The 18232-nt window shown below is 35.8% G+C and overlaps 1 protein-coding gene across 1 annotated transcript in view; it reads left to right on the top strand.

Annotated features, from left to right (window-relative positions):
* The first annotated feature begins 1148 nt into the window (after window positions 1-1148).
* LOC128646985 (serotransferrin-like) overlaps window positions 1149-18232 on the top strand; it is a 36541-nt gene continuing 19457 nt past the window's right edge. Inside the window, exons 1-5 of the mRNA XM_053699797.1 lie at window positions 1149-1452; window positions 3898-4055; window positions 4158-4257; window positions 4518-4694; window positions 7830-7992. Of these exons, the coding sequence (XP_053555772.1) occupies window positions 1374-1452; window positions 3898-4055; window positions 4158-4257; window positions 4518-4694; window positions 7830-7992 (677 nt within the window). The 5' untranslated portion in view covers window positions 1149-1373. The remainder of the gene's footprint in view (window positions 1453-3897; window positions 4056-4157; window positions 4258-4517; window positions 4695-7829; window positions 7993-18232) is intronic.

The following is an 18232-nucleotide window of genomic DNA, read 5'->3' as shown; positions in this document are numbered from 1 at the left end:
TTATCTGGGCTATCATACCCCAAAGGCCTATTTACACAGATTATTGCATATAATACAGTCTATACAAGACTACTTTATCCTAGGCTTTTAATCGTTTATGTTTTTCCCCCTTTTTTCCCCCTTCTCCAATTATTTTAGTCAAATAAATAAAAGTTAAGTTTTACACTCTGGAAGTAAACGCCGTATATGAGGTTAAGACAGTGAGTGCTAAAACCGCATTCTTTTGTGGAAGTGACTCTATCACCTCCACTTTTTGTATGTATGCTATTGCTGTGCGGTAGCACCCCTCCCCCTAATAGTACAGATTGATTTCACATTAATGAAACACTATTGACCACTATAGAAATACTGGGGAGTGTGTCTGAGTGTAGTGCCATTGCTTAAACTCGTTTCCATCAGATCTTTAGGAAGTCTGTGTTCTATAAATCATGTTTCATTGTTAAAGAATTTGAAACCCCACATTTTCTTTGATTTAGACTGTGTACAATTTGGAAAAAAAAACTTTACAATTTACTTTTATTCTTTTTTTTTTTTTTATAAATACATTTACTTTGTTTTCTTGGTATCCTTTGTTGAAAAGTAGGTAGCTAGGCTCAGGACTGTATGCACATTCCTGGAGCTCTAAATGGCTGCAGTTTTCCAAAATGCCTTTAGCAATGGTATACATTATGGAAACACCTCTGTCGTCTAATGCTATAAAGCAACTGCTGAAATATAGTCCCCCAGACTTGCACAAAACCTATCTAGGTAATCTATTTTTTTAATTAAAAAGAGTTTCTGAAGAGTAATTAAGTCTATGCTTATATGGGAAAGCTAGATGGCTTTCTGGTGTCATTGGCTGTCAAAAACACAATTTATACATAATTTATAATAACCTGAAAAAATAATTTCTTTAATGGTGGTGAGAGTCCACAATCCACTACTCATGGGAATTACTTTTCTCTACCTCTAGGAGGAGGCAAAGAGTCCCAAACCCCAATAGCTCTATAAAACCCCTCCCATCTCACACATACCTCAGTCTAGCGTATATATTGTATCTAGCAAAATGTTTTTAACGTGGTTTGTCTATGATTTTAATGGATTCCTCAATTGTTTCTTATTTCTCAATATTTTTATAAATCCATCCTTTTAAAATCTAATTCTAAATCATTCAAGTTCATTGTATTGATGTGGGTTACTGGGAATGCGTTTCTGGCACATATGGTGTTAACCTGTTCAAAAATATTTTTACTGATGTTTTCCATCTGTTCCGCTAATCTCTTCCGCTTCTTTTTTCTCCTCCCCTTTATCCGTCCCTAGCTGCGTCCTGCACTAGATTAATCTTTTTCTTCTTCTTCAGAGATCACAGAGATAGTTTTAATAATATAACAAACATGCAGCTTGCGTCTTTGGCCTTCATCTCTTTCCTGGACATTATCTCCTTTATGTCTTTGCTACCTCACACTATATCAGGTAGGTGGAGATTGTCATCCTTCTCTAAATGATAACAAAATTTGAGTTGTCACATGATGTCATACAATAGAAAATAAACAGTGTAGCATTCGACAGTTATAAATGCATGAAATAGTAAACAGCTAGACATAAGACAGGAAGAAATACACAAGATAAAGAGAGAGGGAGAGTATATTAAATATAACTCTTTTCATGCACTTAATACATGATGTTAATATGACCACAATAATCAATTTTAAAAAAATAACTTTTGCTTTTGTGTAAAAAATTGAGCTTGCCCCACACCCCATAGAGAGGCCAAAAACAATATCTAGAACCTAGGTATTCAAAATGCTACAAATCAAATAGTTGCTTTAGGCAATTTGAAGCATTTCGAAGACCAAGGTTACAGATTTATTTATTTTTTGGCCTCTCTAGGGAGAGTACAGATTTTACACAAAAGTGTTTAATGTCCCTTTAAATACTTTTGCTAATATATCTTAAACCAAATTATTTGTTAAAATAAATAATACAATGAGCCATAGAATCTCAACTGAAAAAAAGATATAAATGAGGAAACCAACCTCGTTTTAAAATCTAGTCAACATTAAGCTTTCATGATTCAGATATGGCATGCAACTTTCCAATTTACTTTTATTATCAAATTTTTTTTTTTCGTTTTTATTCTTTGTTGAAAACAAAACCTAAGTAGGTTCATATGCAAATTTCTAAGGCCTTGAAATTTGCCTCTAATCTCAGTGCATTTTGACAGTTTTGTCTGCCATAACATTGTGCTCACTCTTGTGCAGTTACATTGGAGTCAGCACTGCCACTGAGTGGCTAAAATGCAAGTCTCTCAAAAGAACTGAAATAAGGGGGCAGTCTGCAGAGGCTTAGATACAAGGTAATCATAGAGGCAAAAAGTAGGTTTGCACCGATACCATTTTTTTAAGACCGAGTACAAGTACCAATACTTTTTTTCAAATACTCACCGATACCAATTACTGATACTTCTTTTTTAATATCATGACAGTTTTCCAAGCACAATGCAGACTAATGAATTAAGATAGCTTCTTTATAATTATGAACTGTAACTCAAAAGACATTTTGAAATAATAAAACAGTTTTATTTGTTGTCACAAAGTTCACAGAACATGTTTATAAATAAAAAATATTACAATCATATATATTAATAATGACAACAATAAATAACAGCTGCAGAAGCTGTGGCTGGAAAGCTACAATTTAAAAGGGTGATTACTGGATGCTATTGGGTTGTATGGTGCCTATATAACATCAATCTGACATTTGTATTTAATACAAAGTAATATAATTTAATTCTGGAAAAAATATTGGGAAAGGAGTGTCCCAGTAATCCCCTTTGAGAAAAATGGGGCATTTGAATTCTGACTAGGACTGGTCTTCATATTTTTCCAGGGCTGCTTTTTATTCTCAGTCCTCAGAGTACAGTATGTTTTGAACATACTTGTTTAAGATGAGAACTAGCAGTATAACAGGCAATCTAGCTATTTGAATATTTTTTAAAAGTTAGTGGCAAGTTCTTTTTAAGGAACAGAATCATCTCTGCATGTTCAGCTATAAGTCTGTTTCTGCTATCAGTAAGGACGTTTTACGCTAAGCTGAACAGTCTTTCACTTTTCACACTACTGCATGGGGCAGAAATATATTTTTGGGCTATTTTAGCCAGAGCTGGAAATCTCAGTTTATTAACTGCCCAGTACTTCAGGGGTTTGCCTGAACGAGGTGTATAGTAGCGGCTTTTGGAGCACTACTCTGACGTACAATAATACAAATAACAGCAATTTGTATTGGCAGAACAGAAGTGAACAATTTTTAGTTAAGTCTTCACTCCAGCTTAAAATGAAATGGGAACATGCAGTTTGTAAAACGTCACAAGATGATGTATGGACAGGAAGTGGAGGTATCGGTTTAAGTATCGGTGCATTTGCACGAGTACAAGTACTCATGCAAATACTTGGTATCGGCACCGATACCGATACTAGTATCGGTATCGGTGCAACCCTAGTAAAAAGTATATTAATATAACCATGTTGGTTATGCAAAACTGGGGAATGGGTAATAAAGAGATTATCTCTTTTTAAACAATAAGAATTCTGAAAAAGATTGTCACTTTAATGTATAGTGAGAGTTCTTTTCTTAAAATAGGTAATGAAGAGAGCAGTGTGAAGACAGAGCACAAGGTTAGCAAGGATACACAGAGAAATCACTGTGAAGAAAGGGCAAGTACATAATGAATATTGTAAAGGAGCACGCTGATGAAAGCTTAGGCAGCTTGCAAGATAAAATGCACATACAGAATTAGCAGGGTACACACACCAGGCAAAGAGGTAGCTTTCAATTAAACAAATTAGTTTATTTGTATGTAATAAGTCATGATGTAATATGTAATCTCCTTTCCCCTCACTTCCTTTGTTTCCCACCAAGGAAAGAAATTCCGCTGGTGCACCCTATCTGAGGCTGAGCAGAGGAAATGTTCTCACCTGGCACGGACTCTACAGTCCATTCTTCTAGCAAATGACCCTTTTTCAAGAGTATCTTGTGTACGTGCTCATAACACTCAGGACTGCATGAGCAAGATAAGGGTGAGTGTTTATAGTGCATAACTTTCTGCCTAGCCATAATAAATAGTATATGTCTTTCACTTGATGTCTTCTTGTATGTGACAATAAGCCTTGTTTCCTCAGGGAAATAAAGCGGATGCAGTGTCCCTTGATGCAGGTGACGTTTATACGGCCATCAGACTATATGATCTGGCAGTCGTAGCAAAGGAAGAGCACTCAGAAGGTACCTACAGGATGGGAATCATCACCTTAAAATAGTCCAGTTAGAAAACAGCAATAACTAAAGTGATTATTAAAAAGTAAAATAGAAGAAGAAAAAAGATTGATATGCAACAAAATAGAAGGCAGTTTAGTTAATGTTCTTAAGTCCATAGTATCTGCACTACAGATAAGCAGCTACTATTTATAACAAGACACTCTTCAAAACAAAGTGCCATGCGTGATAAATTGATAAGTGACAATAAAAAAAATTTCCCTCTACAGGGACGTGTTTGTTTGGTTTGGCTGTTGCTCGGCGGGGCACCCTAAATATACAAAAACTAAGAGGATCCCGCTCCTGTCACAGTGGGGCCCGCTTGACATCTGGGTGGAACCTCCCACTGGGTTTCCTGCTGGCCAAGAACCTTCTCTACTGGGATGAGGAGCAGCCATTAAGCAGAGGTTTAGTTCAAATACACTCAGTATTGCTTTGACCAAGACTGGTCTTCTGATTATAATTACAGTCACATCAGATACCTGGATCTATGCAGTATAGGCTGACTACTTGATAGATGACTATTAGTAAAGAAGAAAGCCTTATAATAACTAAGAATTGAGTATTCTTTCTAGTATTTTGTTTTAGGCCATATTAACTAAAACTTTCTCATTTTTGTGAACTTGCTCTGTAGAATAATATAAGAAATGGTGAAACTGGCGACTTTTGATGAATCTAGGGGGTAGTCAGGTAGTGCATCATTTATATATTATATATGATTGATAAGTGACAACTATTGGCACAGAGCAAGATATTTCTAGGCTTCTATCTAAGGTTCATACATATCAAAACAGGTTAAATGGGTATTGTACACTAGATTTTTCTTTGCAAGAATGTTTTGTAGATGATTCATTTATATAGCCCATCTGGGGTTGTTTTTGTAAAAAATGTATAGTTTTGCTTTTTTTAAAAAACATTGTGCTGATTTCAAGACTCCTAACCAAGCCCCCAAAATTTAGATCTATACTGATGTATACAGACTTCAGATTTCTTCTGTTTGTATAATGGGTCTTTTCATATGCAGGGGAGGGGGGAGGTTCTGCTCTTAGTCTCTTTCAGTGGATGTTCCAGACTAACCTCATCAACAGTGCTAAACTGGGAGCTTCTAAGTGAGTTTTTAAATGGTTTTATATTGAATTTTTATATCAGTATCTGTGCATATTATTCTTTATAGTAGTGTCTATTACATTCATTTAAATGAACATGTGTGCATACTGTCCCTTTAATGCAGTATGACCTGACTGAAGAATGCAAATATACGTTTAGTCAATGCTTTGTGTCTATGTGCCTGATTCTCAAAAACTCTCCAGCTTGAGTAAAATCATTGTACAGACTTCACATGAGGCAAAACTTACTGAATTATCTAAAAAAAAAAGGTGGAACCTATAAATCACAAAGAGATGTGAGCTTCCTCCCATAGGAACTCATAAAGCTCTCTGGGATGAAGAGTCTCACAAGGTTCGGACACAATATAAATTCTCCGTTTAAAAGAAATCCCTTATAACTTGAATTTGCTTCTAGTTTAGTAAGTATTGCTTTTGTGTCAGCTAAATGAATGTATTGTACATTTTGAACAAACGCCACCTGCATACAACCGGTGAGATACATCAGTGAGACCTGCAGGTGCAAAACGCTTAGAGAATATCATATGGGTTTTGAGAGAACTTCAGAACTCACCAGACCAAGAAACTCCCTTAGCCGCCAACTATCTGAAAGTGTGAGGTTAATTTCACATAAAAAAATGCAAAGTGTAATGCAGTTTGTAGAAGATACTGTATAAAATATACAAAGTATGATCATAATGTGTTAAAGGGACATGAAAGACTACATTATTGTTTCATGATTCAACTACAGAATACGTTAAAACGTTTCCAATTTATTTCTATTATTCATTTTGCTTCATTCTCTTGTTATTATTTGTTAAAGAGATATCTGGATAGGTAGTGTCTGGAGCACTACATGACCATAAATAGTGCTGCCATCTAGTGCTCTTGCTAATGCTTAACATTGTTGCAAAACTGCTGCCATTTAGTGCTGCAGACACGTGCACACTCCTGAGCTTACCTTCCTGCTTTTCAACAAAAGATAACAAGAAAATGAAGAAAATGTGATAATATAAGTAAATTAGAAAGTTTTTTTTAAATGGTATGTGCTATCTGAATCATGAACGAAAAACTTTGGGTTTTATGTTCTTTTAAATTTACACAGAAAACATTCAAAGAACAATTCAAATTTGTGCAAATCATAATATTTAATACACTGCTATACTCTTAATATAGTCTTAATGTTTTTAAACACAAAGCAAAAAGTGTAAAGTTGAAATGTAATACACTTTAAAGGGCAAAATCTGAAGTAAAAAGTAAATTAAAATACAATGTGCAAATGCAACAAAACTCTCATTTCATGTACAGATATATTGTAATAAGCGTCACTCTCACATCCAGAAATGGAGCATCCCATAGAAAGATTTTTTTTCCTTTCACTGCTAACGGGTAATTTTATATCATTTCACCTGAGCAGAGAGCTTTAGAGAATCAGGCCCAATTTAGTTTAGTTTGATGTACTGTATGAATATTACATTTGAATGTTGATTCCTATAGACTTGTACTGAAATCTGCTAGAATCAACATTTGAATACTAGTATATTAAAGGGACAGTAAAGTCATAATTAGACATTCATGATTTAGACAGAGCATACCATTTTAAACAATTTATCAAATTACTGATATTATTTAATTTGCTTCCTTCTCTTGATATCCTATGCTGAAAGGTTTATCTAGGCAAGCTCAGGAGCAGCAAAGAACCTAGATTCTAGCTGCTGATTTGTAGCTGCATATATATACTGTTTGTCATTGGCTCACCCATGTGTTTAGTTAGAAACTAATAATGCATTGCTGATTCTTCAACAAATTATACCAAAAGAATGAAGCAAATTTGATAATAGAAGTAAATTGTATGTTCTACTTAAATCATGAAATAAATGTTTTGGGTTTTATGTAATGGAAGAGAAAGTAAACATTTTATAAACAAATGTGCATCATGCGAACAAAGGAATATTCTTTAAAGCTTTAAGAGATATACTCACAAATAAAATGGCAGACTAGACCATTAGGGTAGGGCTGGCAAAACCTTTTTGAAAGTGTGTCTTAAAAGTGTCCATGGTATGTCTATTTCAATATTAAAGGGACGTTACATATACATTAATGTTAATATTTGTTTTAAATCCATATGTATCAACAATTAAAGATGAATTGATAATATATAGTATGGATTGATAAGAAAAATATATTTATTACAAGAATTGCTGCAAACTGACCTAGCAGTACAGTGGTAGCCTAATGGTGTAGCTCCAGCAAATTTGTTATAAGTGCCACCTTGGCAACTCATGCCATAGCTTTGTCACCCCTACACTTGGTTATAGTGCAGTAATACACACCATGTAGGCTACAATCTCTGGTCTTTTACCAACTCTTTAGCCAATAAGAAATACAAACATTCTTACTGCTTTATTCATTACAATAATAATGTATCTCTTTTTTCAGTGGTCAGTGCCTATTTCAATGCAAGTTGTATCCCTGGAATTGGAATATCTTCCCCCAACCTATGTGAGCTGTGCCAGGGAACCAAATCCTATGTACGAGACAAGAATTACTTTTGTGAAACCAGTAGCAATGAGCCATTCTATGACTCTGATGGAGCCCTCAGGTAAAGGGGGAGGGGGCTCACCCATAGAATGTCACTTAATTAATGTATATTTTATTAAACAGATCTAAATATATCATCAAACTTTTATTATAACAAACATTCAGCAAGATTACAAATTGTGCAGTACGGCTATACGGCTAAAAAATTGTCCATTGCGTGTGGAATATGCAGGTCTCCTGTACTACAAGTTGCAGCGGTACAGCTATACCGCTAGCATTTTAGCCTCTACGCAACTCTCCATTCCGCACTCAAAAAATTACTTTTGATTGTGGGATTTTCATTGCGCCGTATTACAGGTTGTGCGGTCTGGCTATAACGCTAGTGTTATAGCTTATACCGCCGGGATCCATTCTGCTATCTAAGACCAGTAGTTATGGATTTTGCAAAACAAAAACGTTTCACAAAACTCATAACTAAAATGTTACAAAGTACACTAACACCCATACACTACCTATTACCCCTAAACCCCCATCCCCCCACATTGCAAATACTATAATAACCCTATTAACCCCTAATACGCCAATACTATAATAACCCTATTAACCCCTAATACGCCGCTCCCCACATCGCCAATACTAAATAAACCTATTAACCCTTAAACCGCCAGCCCCCCACATAGCTACTACTAAAATAAACCTATTAACCCCTAAACCGTCAGCCCCCCACATCGCTACTACTAAAATAAACCTATTAACCCCTAAACCGTCAGCCCCCCACATCACTACTACTGAAATAAAACTATTAACTCCTAAACCGCCGCCCCCCCACATCACTACTACTAAAATAAAACTATTAACTCCTAAACTGTCAGCCACCCACATCGCAACACACTAAATTAAACTATTAACCCCTAAACCTAACTATCCCCTATATTTTTAATTAAATTTACAATATAACATTTTTAAAATAAATAAAAAACTTACCTGTGAAATAAAAAAAAGATTAAACTATAAATAAACCTAACATAACTATTTAAAAAAAATAAAATAAAATACAAAAAACTAAATTACAAAATTAAAAAAAACAAACACTACGAAAAAATTAAAAAAAATCTAACATTACCAAAAAAAACCTAAAATTATGAAAAATAAAAAAAACACTAAGATTACAAAAAATAATAAACAAAATTATCCAAAATAATAAAAATTAAACCTAATCTAATAGCCCTATAAAAACAAAAAAGCCACTCCAAAATAAAAACACCCCCTTAACAACAATAAACTACCAATAGCCCTTAAAAGGGCCTTTTGTAGAGCATTCCCCTAAGTTAAGCAGCTCTTTTACCTACAAATATTACAAATTCCCCCCTAAAAGTTAACCCCCCACCCAACCAACCCCCAAAATAAAAAACCTAAGTCTAAAAAAAAAACCTAAGCTACCCTTTACCCCTGAAGGGGCATTTGTATGGGCATTGCCCTTCAAAGGAAAAGAACAGCACCATCCAAAGATAAGTTAAAAGTGTATCTTTATTGGGACATCTCCAAACACAGCACAAAACACGTCGTTTCGGTCAGATGACCTTAATCATGTGATTCAAGAATCACATGATTAAGGTCATCTGACCGAAACGTCGTGTTTTGTGCTGTGTTTGGAGATGTCCCAATAAAGATACACTTTTAACTTATCTTTGGATGGTGCTGTTCTTTTTGTGGATTGGACATTATTGGAGGTCATTGGCAGGACCTGGGTACGTGCACCTCCCTGCAGATTGATGCTGTTTTCATTCTTCCATATAATTGCCCTTCAAAGGGCAATCAGCTCTTTTGCGCCCATAAAAATAAAAAATTCCCGAAAATAGGTACTCACTGTTCCTGAAGTCTGGCGGTGAAGGATTTCATCCATGCGGCGACATCTTCATCCATTGCGGGACCATCTTCTATCTTCTTCCCAGAGGTGTGGAGCGGTCTACCCCGATGCGTGGATCCGGAGCGGCGATCCTCAGCGGTGGCGATCCTCAGCGGTGTGGAGGCTCTTCTTCATGCAATTGTCGCCGCACACTGAAACTTGAATGCAAGGTACCGTTGCATTCCTATTGACTGAAAAATCAGCCAATAGGATGAGAGCTGCTTATATCCTATTGGCTGTTCAAATCAATGCCCTACAATAGGCCCTTTTAAGGGCTATTGATAGTTTATTGTTAGGTTAGGGGGTGTTTTTATTTTGGGGTAGCTTTTTTTGTAATCTTAGTGTTTTTTATTTTTCGTAATTTTAGTGGGGGGTTTTTTGGTAATGTTAGTTTTTTTTTTAAATTTTGTAATTTTGTTTTTTTATTTTATTTTCTTAAAATAGTTATGTTAGGTTTATTTATAATTTAATTAATTTTTATTTATTTCACAGGTAAGTTTTTATTTATTTTATTTTGTAAATTTAATTTAAAGTATAGGGGATAGTTAGGTTTAGGGGTTAATAGTTTAATTTAGTGTGTTCCGATGTGGGGGACCAGCGGTTTAGGGGTTAATAGCTTTATTATAATAGTATCGATGTGGGGGGCTGGCGGTTTAGGGGTTAATAGTTTAATTTAGTGTGTTTTGCGATGTGGGGGGCCGGCGGTTTAGGGGTTAATAGCTTTATTATAATAGTATCGATGTGGGGGGCTGGCGGTTTAGGGGTTAATAGTTTAATTTAGTGTGTTTTGCGATGTGGGGGGCTGGCGGTTTAGGGGTTAGCAGCTTTATTATAATAATAGCGATGTGGGGAGGGGGTTTAGGGGTTCATAGTTTTATTTAGTGTCGGCAATGCCAGGGGTCGGCGGATTAGGGGTATTTAGAATAGGGGTTAATGTTAGGGTCTTAGGTTATTACATAACCTTCTTTTCCCCATAGACATCAATGGGGAATGCATTATAGCGATCGCCATTCCACGATCGCAGGTGTTAGTTTTTTTTTAACACTTTCTTTAATTCTTAGAACTGAAACATTTTTATACTTCAAACTTCTCAAGTCTAACCCTGCTACATATATTTGCCTTATTGGCTTTAGCTGATAAGGATTTTAAAACAATCTTCATAATAACAATATGACTACCGCTAGCCTTGCTGTCTGCAGACTTAAAGGGACACTGAACCCAAATTTTTTCTTTCGTGATTCAGATAGAGCATGCAATTTTAAGCAACTTTCTAATTAACTCCTATTATCAGATTTTCTTAATTCTCTTTGTATCTTTATTTGAAAAGCAAGAATGTAAGTTTAGATGCCGGCCCATTTTTGGTGAACAACCTGGGTTGTCCTTGCTGATTGGACAGCACCAATAAACAAGTGCTGTTCATTGTTATGAACCAAAAATTTGCTGGCTCCTTAGCTTAGAACCCTTTTTTTTTTTCTTCAAATAAAGATAGCAAGAGAACGAAGAAAATTTGATAATAGAAGTACATTAGAAAGTTGCTTAAAATTACATGCTCTATCTGAATCATGAAAGAAAAAAATTGGGTTCAGTATCCCTTTAAGCTCTATCTTTGATGATGTAATGGGTGGAGTTTCTAGAGTAAGAGAGGCTGTCTGAGGAAAAGTAATTCTATTTGCATAATGTTTTAATGTAGAGTTTTGTTGATCTCATTGATGATCTAGGTATTACCATTTCTATCTTAGCTGATTAGAGTCCACAGGCTTCATAACATGTGGGATACAACAGCCTATCATGAGGAGGTCAAAAACTCTCACAAATCTCTAGTCCCTCCCACTTCCACTTGGGACCCAGTACCCCTAGGCAACTTCACTCCAAGAAAATTTAAGAAGACTCTGAGTGAAACAGGGGTAAGGATTACTTTTGTTATGTGCTTTCTATTACCCTAGTGGGTAATCTAACAGCAATAACAGCCCTCAGGCCTCGTGTGGACCCCGTTTTTTAGTCTCCACCTGAGGGGTTACAGGCATATATGCAGTATCCTCGGCAGTATATTTACATGCACTATATGGGCTCGCTACTGGATCAGCAACCTGTGAGGGAGAAAGGCCTCAACATGCTGGTAAGACACAGTGCTTCAGTCTAGGTAAATGACTCAGGCAATAAACAGCCGCCCAGGAGCTATCCAAGAATACTCTCTTACAGGTACTACATAGCTGGGGGTCATAGCCATACACATGAGGAGCTTTACTTATGTGTTTAACATAGGAATTTGGGGAACTGAGGCATAAGATATTTCTTATCTAGCATCCATAGGACTCCTTAGCAGCTCAATTTTTTACCTCAAAAAACATATTTTTGCATTTTTCTAAAAAATGGGTACTGTCTCTACAGTTAGATCTCTCACAGCCCAGTTGGGCAGAATGACACAGATGCCTTAGGAGATTCCCCCCACCCCATACACACACACAAAATTCCACAGGCTTTTTGGCCTACATATTTTTATGAAAATAAGCTCTGACCCATATCCTTTACAACATTTTCCCCTCTCTGCTTCAGCTGTTGTGAATTTAATCGGGTGGATTCTAAGAGGCCTATCTATAAAGCCGTCAACTGTGCTGCATTCGCCGGCACCAATACGCTTGCCTAACATCGCGGCCGCGGACCTGAATACGATCTCCATATTTATCAAAAAAGCACCAAGTACTGGGCGATGAGCAGCGGACTGTTGTTAACTAACAGTCATCAATCTCGCTGCTATTCAGCTTTTTACCAACTTTATTTATATCCTGTCACTAAACACCGCCACTATACTAAAATGTTTAACCCCTATACCGCTGCTCCCGGACCCCGCCCCAACTAAATAAATGTATTAACCCCTATCCCACCGCTCCCGGACCCCGCCACAACTAAATAAACGTATAAACCCCTAAACCCCTGGCCTCCCACATCACTACCACTTACTAAACCTATTAACCCCTAAACCGCCAGCCCCCCACATTGCCATAAACTAAATTAAGCTATTAACCCCTAAATCTAACAACCCGCTAACTTTACATTAAAATTACCCCATCCCTATCTCATAATAAATGTAAACTTACCTTTAGAATTAAATTAAACTATTAATTAACCTACCCTAACTATTATACTAAAATTATATCAAACTATATTAAAATATTAATTAACCTACCCTAACTATTATACTAAAAGTACATTAAACTATATTAAAATATTAATTAACCTACCCTAACTATTATACTTAAAATTACATTAAACTACCAATTAAATTAACTATATTACATATTTAAAAACCTAACCCTACTCAAATTATTGAAATCTACAATTAAAAATTACTAAGTTACAAAAAATAAAAAACACTAAGTTACAAAAAATAAAAAAACACTAAGTTACAAAAAATAAGAAACACTAAGTTACAAAAAAACAACAACACATTATCAAAAATAAAAAACAATTACAGGTAGCCCTCAGTTTACACCGGGGTTAGGTTCCAAAAGGAATGGTTGTAAATCGAAACCGTTGTAAATTGATACCCAGTTTATAATGTAAGTCAATGGGAAGTGAAGGAGTTAGGTTCCAGGCCCCTCTCAATGTAACTGAGAGCATATATGATAAACCTAGGTATGGGCATTTAATATTGGGTCTGCGCCTATTCTATGCATTTCAGTCTGCAGTTATTAATAGGCAGTTAGGCACCCTCACCTCAAGCAGCTGGACAGAAAGATAATAGGGAAGTGGCTGCTAGATCTTGTTGCTCGATAGGTTTGGTCTGCTCTGTGTACACAGATCAATTTCAGTCTGCTAAGCTTGCATTACGTTGCTGCAACACAAGTGGACAGCTCCACCTACTGGCTATTTTAATTAGTGCACTACTTTCCAAAGCTTCTCAACTGAAAAAAAGGTTGTTATTCTGAGACGGCGCAAATTGAACCGGCGTAAACTGAGGGCCACCTGTACTCCTAATCTAATAGCCCTATCAAAATAAAAGTAGTTAGTAATTTTTAATTGTAGATTTAAATAATTTGAGTAGGGTTAGGTTTTTAAATATGTAATATAGTTCATTTAATTAGCAGTATAATGTAATTTTAGTATAATAGTTAGGGTAGGTTAATTAATATTTTAATATAGTTTAATATAATTTGAGTATAATAGTTAGGGTAGGTTAATTTATAGTTTAATATAGTTTATTTTAATTCTAAAGGTAAGTTTTAATTTATTATAAGATAGGGATGTTGTAATTTTAATGTAAAGTTAGCGGGTTGTTAGGTTTAGGGGTTAATAGCTTAATTTAGTTTATGGCGATGTGGGGGGCTGTTGGATTAGGGGTTAATAGGTTTAGTTAAAGGTAGTGATGTGGGAGGCCAGGGGTTAATAATTTTATTACAGTTGCGGCAGGGTACGGGAGCGGCGGGATAGGGGTTAATAGGTTTAGTTAGTGGTGGTGATGTGGGAGGCTAGATGTTTAGGGGTTAATAAGTTTAGGTTGTGGCGGGGTCCGGGAGCGACGGGATAGGGGTTAATAACTTTTATTTAGGTGGCGGCAATGTTGGGGCGGCAGATTAAGGGTGTTTAGACTTGGGGCTTCTGTTAGGGTGTTAGGTGTAAATGTAATTTGTTTTTTACCATAGAAATCAATGGGATATCTGGCAGCATCGAACATAAGCTTTCGCTGCTTTCAGACTCCCATTGATTCCTATGGCATCCGCGGCCTCCAGGGTGGTGGATTGAAAACCAGGTACGCTGGGCCGCAATAGTGGCAAGCGTACCTGTTAGAAATTTGATAAATGGCAAAAGGTGTCAGATAGTGGCGAATTTGTATTCGGAATATCTGTAATGACGTAAGCATTGTTCTGTGTCGGATTGAGACCGGCGGATCGTATGTTACGTCACAAATTTCAACTTTTGACGGTCTTTAGGCTTTGATAAATAGGTCGGATCAAACTCGCAACATTTACGCTGCAGAATTCTGGCGTATTTGCGGTTGATGGCTTGATAAATAGACCTCTAAAGCTTAAAGTGTTTATTGAACCCCTTCTATGCCCTGGAGGTGTGAGTGTAACTCTTACTGCTGCTAAAGGGGTTGGGTGTTTAGAAACTTTTTCTGTGCTATTTAATTTTCATTCTCTTAGCTCTTTTATGTTCTGATGTGTGTTGTGGGCTAGTACTGGTGTGAAGAATTTTATTCCCAATTTTTATACAGCAATTTGCTTTTTAATTGTGTATCCCCCATCTGTCCATATTTTTTTGTGTTTTGTAGTAAATGTAACCCCCTTTTAACCCACTGAGGGGCACTTTTCATGTCTGCCATATTAGTTTTTAGAGGCTACCCAGTGTTTACCCTGTAATTATACTCTGATTGTATACAGCTGCAGCTGAATAAATAAGATTTGGCTCAAATCTGGTGATCTCACTACTTACTGTTACTGACATGTAGATATGCTTTGATTACTACACAATTAATTTATATATTAGATAATTCACTCAAAACAATGGTATGCTCTTATGTTCTTGTATTGACAGCAGTCCTCTCAGACTTTCTGAGCTACTGTTCATTTTTATTAAGAGCTTTGTTTAGTTCTCAGTTAAACCTATAGGGTGTGTATAAAAATAATTTCTCTGGGCAGTATATTTGGGATTCCACTATACAATAGTTATGTAACCCTAACTATATGTATACTGTATATACATTTTCAGCACCTGAATGGTATTGTACTTTAACATAGTCAATATTCTAATTCAGATGAGTGTAATGGGGCATGTATATATGTACCAAATCTGCAAATATAATCATTATGTAGTCATGTTTTGTATTGCATTATATAGCGTTGTATTACCGGTACACATGTTTCCACCACAGCGTATGGACTGTGGTGCTTTCCTACTTTATTTTCCTGTTTCACAAAAGAGATACTGTTTTGATAGATCAGGATACTTTTATACACATTTTCTAATCCTTGCACTTTTCATGTAAGTTTTGTGGTTCGGTTACTACTGACCTCACTAATATCATGTACTTTGGCTAATCTCATTATTTTGAGTCTGTTTTTTTGACAGACCATGCAAATTCCTTTTATCACTTTTATCTCAGATACTAAATTGTATGTTCAGCTACATGCAGACATAGATCTATAAAATATTTTAGTACTTGCATCAACACGCATTGCTAGTCTCAATACACACTATCTCTGTCAAGCTTAGTGTTTCACAAATCTAGAGTTTTATTAGACCTGTGTGGATGCTGTTTTCCTCTTCACAGTTATCTTTTATATATGTGTTTAACATATTTTTTTATTATTATTTTTTTTTTAAATTAATCTTTTATTGAGGTTTTGCACAAGAAAAAAAAACATACAATAAATGACTTGGCATAAATTACAACATTTTCATTGAACATATTACAATGATATAAACAAGAAGTAAAACGATTGCCAAAATATAAGCATCCAAAACCTCCATTTTATAGTTATGGTTGCTTTCATGAGTGACTAATGAGCTGGCCGCTTATGGACCCTATGATACTGGTAACATTGGTGAGATATGTTAGTCAAATCGAAGGCCCTATTCGGTCTTATGACACTTAGTAAGTAGAAAAGTATAATGTTAATACAAATAATAAAATATGAATGTATATTAGCGTCTCGGAAAAAGTTTCAGTGGGTAAACACCGCTTGAGACAATGTATAATAAGTGAAAGATAATGTAATATATAAATGTTTAGGATATAAGTATAAAAGAAATATATGGGGGGGGGGCGGAGTGAGAGTGGTATTATAGTACTATTAGGGCTAAGCAAATTGATCTGAGAGATCCATATATGTGTCCGTTAAACGAGAAAATAGCAAAGAATGTAAGATATTTAAAGGAGCTTGCTGAGGTGGATATATTCATATGTGGAAGTCCCAATTACTATTATAATCAGAAGGTAGCTTTTAAGTGACATTGAGGTTAAGTATGTAAATAATGAGGTTAAATGTGTAGGTGTTATCTAAGGGTGGATATTTGGTAAACCAACATAATACAAATATAGCGCAACTGAGCAGGAATTATTCTGTATCTAGCCTCGTATATATAATCTACAAAACTGAGCTTTAAGGTATGTATGTTTGAAAGAAATGTAAGGTTGCCACATGAGTATGGGCCCTATACCCTGCGGCAATAAGCCTAAACGTCTACCAATCAGTCCTGTATATTATGCGGTTAACACTTTATTGAATCTATTACCCAATGGGTCCAGGACAATCTAAAATTCCTTCATGGTTTTACATAATTTTTCAACTATAGCACTTCATCACCCCCAACGCATATATTAACACATTAACATTTAACCTTTAGTGTGTAGGAATGTCTGTCTTAAGAACTGTCATAGTGGCAGTCAAAGTATGATGTATAGGGAAGGCACAAGATAAGAGCTTAGAAGGCCAATTTACTGTTAATGTAGCGACATTGTGCTGTCTTGGCCGCAGACAGCCTGTTATCCATCCAGAGTCACTCCAATCCAACCCGAAATGATAAGTCGCAATGAGACAGGGATCTAATGGGTATCATGTAAATATATGCTGCAATATTATGCCTTGGTATAAGCAACTGGAATATATATAGGTACATAGTGTTACAATAATAAACTCACAAGCGTCCAAGTACTATATGAAACAACTCTGCTATAATAGCAGCAGACTATAAAGCTAGGTCAAGGAAACTGCAATACTGAAACTGAGCTGGGTGATATATATGTCTATGAATTAACCCTAAAAGGTCAGTACATTGGATTAAACATGTATGAAGGGTGTCCAGAAATTATTAGCAAATTATTAACAATTATCTCCAACAACTTAACGTTTCTGAAGCGATGTATAGGTTAGACAAATATAACAAATAACTTTTAAAGCCATGTATTAAGCAAGTAGTGTATATCTTTATCTAGTAGGAAAAACAATATAGTGATTAACTGCACTTTTTCAGACTCAATAAGGAGTTTATAGAAAAAACAGATCTATTTATCAACTCATACGAGTATCATGGCAATTTTCAAATTTTAATGTATCATTTAGCTTAGATAAAGGGGGTGCTAGATAGAATGCAGGCAGTCAAGAGAGCAGAGCACACTGCAGTGAAAAGTCATAGAGATTCTCAGCCTACTCCAGATCTCTGTATGGAGTAATGAGCGATTGAATAATCCAGGGTTACATATTTAATAGTCCAGAGGGTTTTCAGCCATCTGTAGCTTATATTAGGTGTGTAGACTTTTCTGTCATTAGAATAATTGTAATAGTGTCCGTTGAGTATCTGGACATGTAGGGGCTTTACAGTATAGATAGATAGTTCCAATGTCTCTGCGCAATAGTGCTCATTACCAGTTTCCCATTGCAGGGCTCCTTTATGTGTT

Source organism: Bombina bombina, chromosome 2, assembly GCF_027579735.1.
Source record: "Bombina bombina isolate aBomBom1 chromosome 2, aBomBom1.pri, whole genome shotgun sequence".
NCBI lineage: Eukaryota > Metazoa > Chordata > Amphibia > Anura > Bombinatoridae > Bombina > Bombina bombina.
The sequence above is the reverse complement of the archived record's forward strand: the minus strand, read 5'-3'. Positions and strand labels throughout refer to the sequence as shown.